The sequence below is a fragment of the Halyomorpha halys genome, unplaced genomic scaffold, assembly GCF_000696795.3.
Source record: "Halyomorpha halys isolate HHAL.00 unplaced genomic scaffold, Hhal_1.1 Scaffold36.1, whole genome shotgun sequence".
Classification (NCBI taxonomy): Eukaryota; Metazoa; Arthropoda; class Insecta; order Hemiptera; family Pentatomidae; genus Halyomorpha; species Halyomorpha halys.
Window position 1 is genome coordinate 1,077,314 of NW_027108624.1, and position 4,285 is coordinate 1,081,598.

At 30.6% G+C, this 4,285-nt stretch overlaps 1 protein-coding gene across 23 annotated transcripts in view; it reads right to left on the reverse strand.

Moving 5' to 3' along the window:
- Positions 1-4,027, reverse strand: part of CaMKII (Calcium/calmodulin-dependent protein kinase II) — a 196,375-nt gene extending 192,348 nt beyond the window's left edge. For 7 of the 23 annotated variants that reach the window (XM_014429887.2, XM_067046897.1, XM_014429867.3 and 4 more), the window contains exon 1: positions 3,609-4,026. In XM_014429887.2, coding sequence (XP_014285373.1) covers positions 3,609-3,673 — 65 coding nt within the window. In that variant the 5' untranslated portion in view covers positions 3,674-4,026. Of the gene's footprint in view, positions 1-3,608 lie in introns of all 23 variants that reach the window. The other 16 variants (XM_014429878.3, XM_014429907.3, XM_014429872.3 and 13 more) reach the window with 5 other exon arrangements.
- Positions 4,028-4,285: the final 258 nt, after the last annotated feature.

The window sequence follows — 4,285 nt, forward strand, 5'->3', positions numbered from 1 at the left end:
TGTAGTTATGTATTAGTGGTTTTATTATGAATTTCCCCTGAATTTATTTAAAACTCTTTTCACTAATTTTTTTTTAATAGCAGTTTTTGTCGAATGTAAAAAGTTTATATTAAAAATAAAATACATTTCGTCACTTAACTTGTTATTTGTCGTGAACCCGAATAAATCTCTATTCCAAAAAAAAATCTTTCATTCAAGGAATATTTAAAAGTTTTTGAAATCCAAAAAAATATATAAGTATTGTACAAAACGATGTTTCAAATTTCACTAAAATGTCGATTTTTTAAAACAGTATAAATACCTATTCTTTCACTTCCTACCCACCGAAATCCGAAAAAAAATTAAAATGAATGCTCTGATTTTAAACAAAAAAATTTAAATCAATTGAATAAAATAATTATAATTATAATTTTTTTTAAAACAAATTTAACTGAAATATTATTTTAGACAATGTAGATCGAGATTTTTGATCTTTATACTATTATAATGTTCAATAGTTTTTAAATATGAATTATCAATTATCACTTTTTAAACATTTGTTATTAGAAGTTATATTTTAGTTAAATATTCTTTTTTTAAAATTTCTTGGTAATTTACTTTCTACACTCTATTATTATATTATTAATACGATTTTCTTATATTAGCTTACAATTGTTTAAATATGGGTTTTTATGTTATTATCTCTTCATTATTTATTACTATTTTTTTTTTAAATTTAATATTATAAGTTATATTTCGGTTAAATATTATTTATTTTATTTTTATTTTCTGAATTATTATTTTGATTTGGTTCTCCCTAGAATAAATAAAGAATTTTATTATAATTATTATGGCAAAATGGTATTGATTTTTTCGTACTTAACGAAGTATTATGGCTTAAAAGAAGGGATGAACGTGATTCTATTATTTCATTTTTGTCTTCTTTTCATATTTAGACCTTCTTAACGGGATCCTCCGTATAACGGACGAAATATCCTTCCCCGTGGGCGTCCGTCCATTATGAAGAATTTCAATGAATCTGGTTTTAGAAAAAATATAAGTATGTGTATGTCAAGTTGACTTTACGTGGGCCATTTACCCCCTCTCTCTTCAATCAACGTTGCCTAGAGCTCTAGTGACACAGTGGGAGAAGAGAATGAGTAAACAACGGATTGAATCCGACTTGACCCGAGCTGGCCTCGCCGCATATTTATAGACGTCTAAAAAGGTCTAACGTTACCGTGTCTGCTTCCTTAGATAAATATTTACAACGATATCCAGAGCGGAGCATCAGCTGTCTCTCTCTCAGCTCTGAGGTTCCTTAAAAAAAATATATGGTTCACAAAAAAAAAAAAAAATATTCAAATCTAACAAGAAGTTAAAATCCAACAGGAACGAGATCGCGTTTCAACACCTTTTATAGTCAATCTGGCTGAGATTTTTTTTAAAGAATTTTTTTTCCCCACATTTGAAACACGGCAACGTGAGTAAATATTGCCGGTATGAGAAACGTCGTTCCGGGTTTATATTTACAGCTTAAACGGCTCTTTAATATGTTCCGCGCTCATGAATAGTCATGAACAAACTCACGCGCATATTGTGAGCTCAATTTGATTTGCTGTTCTTCAAGAAAAAAAAATCAAATGGTGATTTTCGATTATACTCCTAAATTATGTATTTAAGTTTTACAATTTAAAACTTTTATAAAATACATGTTCATATACATCATTATCAGGAAGCTTTTGAAGGAAAGCTATCATAATATTTTTGTATAGTACTTTTAGAACAAGGAAAATGTAGAATCAAATTGCTTTAAGAATTACTATTTATAACGCAGAATGCAGGGTTTCAAAATATCCTCTTTTTTGTTTTTTATTTATTCTTTTTTTCTAATTATTACCGCTATTAAATTTGCCAATGACGTTAAATAATTGATTTTATTATGAAATGCTAATTTGGAAGTCAGTGGCAACTTGAAATTGAATAATATAATTCTTGAAAGAGATATAAACGATTTTAATTTAAAATTATATAATTTAACCATTTTTTTTTTAATGCTTTACTTTTTCATCAAATCAGAAAATACAGTAATTTATTTCTTAACTAAAATCTTAAATATATTATAAGAGAATTATTATACTTCCAATATCATTACAGAAAATTCCCATTGCCAGAAAAATGGCGTTCCAGCATATAAATTCTAATATTTCCGTAATTTTATCACATCAGTAGATCATACAACATTTCTTTCTTTTTCTTAACCTTAAATAGACTCAGTGAATTATTTCTTAAACATAGTTCATCCCACTTTTACCACTATAGTACTTATAACTTAAATTTCATGGCTTTAAATGATACATTATTGTCATTTCTACGTATGTATATATTTTTATACATAGAAATGACAATAATGTATACAAATATATACATGCGTAACAGAATGCTGCGAAAACGGAAGAAATAACAAAATTTACCACATTTTAGTTTTGGTTTCTGATGGAAGGTGTAAAAATTGAAGAATTTCAGATAAATATAATGAAAGAAGAAAGTCACATACGAAAATTGTTGGCTTCTTTTCATTAATAAGCGAAAAACAAAATAAGCAGTTTATTTTTGCTATAACTAAGAAACTTACCGACGAGAAATTTTACAACCAAATAAAGGTAAAAAAGCCATATAATAAATTTGAATGCACAAACTTTAAACAATTATACATATATATTTGTGTATGTGTGCTACAAGGCCCTTAACTATACATGAAAGAAATATTTTTTTTTACGCATTTAGCTCAACAAAAAATTAACTGGCTTTCTACTAACCGTAATTAAAACATTTTGTTATCATACAAATATGTTTCTAATCCTTATTTAAGTGCAATATTACTGAAATTGTAAACAACAACATTTATATGAGATAAATAAATGTATGTACGTTATTTTAGATAATAGTTATAATTTTAATAAACATAGTTCAATATAAGATTAGCAGGATTGTAAAATAACATATCTTAGATATACTTCATGAAATAAGAAGGTTTAATTATGGAATGGAAGTGTTCACTAGGTCATATAGGATATAAAAATAGATATTTTTTAATTAAATCGTTTTTTAAGGCAGATTTTAGAGTTTTCTACCTTAAATTGCTTTACTGTCATTCAATAATGGATTTCATTCACACTGGAGATAATGGACTTGTGTATATACCGGTCAGTAGCAGAGAAGCGGTTGAATAGTGGTATATTTTAGGTATAAGGATTGTTTTATGCAGGAGGCTGGGAGGCGAATTAGACGCCAGATAATGCTGGATACATAAATAGATAAATAAATGTATGCTGCTTGAGATAGATAAGGATAGACAATAGAGAGAACCCAACCCGAGAGGTATTGATCTGCCCCCACTCCAGTCCCCGAGCAGCTCCGCACCGACCTATGATCCCCTTTCGCTTTCTCCAACTTCTCTTCGTCTCCTGGTCGAAGATGAACCACTCGTCACATCAGTTCACTCATGGATAGTCATAAAGGAGTAGAGATAGTTCCAGGATACTTGCAAGTGTATAGAATATGCAAATATAGCTATCCTTATATTTAGAAAAAATATAATTAAAAAAAAAATATTTTAGGCTACTCACTTTCCCAATTCTTCCTTGAGGTCGTAGTTATCAGAGAATCGCGTGCAGGCCGCCGGGGCAGCCATGATGATGGGTGGTTCCGGTAGGACTGAGGAGAGAGCCCGGCGAGGGACGAAGGCGCAAGCACAGATCAATAAGCGAGCGGCGCAAGACCTCGAACCCCGACAGCTCGACAGCTCGACAGCTCGACAGTAGAGGTACCTCCACGAGATCGAGAGCTCTCCAAACTATTCTTATTCCAGAGCTAAAATTACGTCATGCGGCAATATCTATTCTTTGCGCTGAGACTGTCAGCTGATCTCCCCCTCCACCGCGCGCCCAGGCCTGCCAACCTTCTACCGATATCCGCCGCTGAATCACTGAATCCCCACTCAATGGCTGCGGGGTACACCACAAACGAAGCAGATAATTTATTGATGAACTAGATCTATTAGAGTAACCATAAGGGCAACAATGCTCAAATAAATAACTGAAACAACAATGAAACATAAGTTAAAATGATGTGCGAATGCTCGGTGAACAATTTGCGGAATCTGCACTGAGATGTAAACACGGGAAAACAGATATCGATATATATATATAATATCGATGTTTAACTTTCAATGATTTTGAAAATAAATGTATATTCTTACTATGGCACCTGAGATTTGATATAAAAATCTTATCATTTTAGTTCA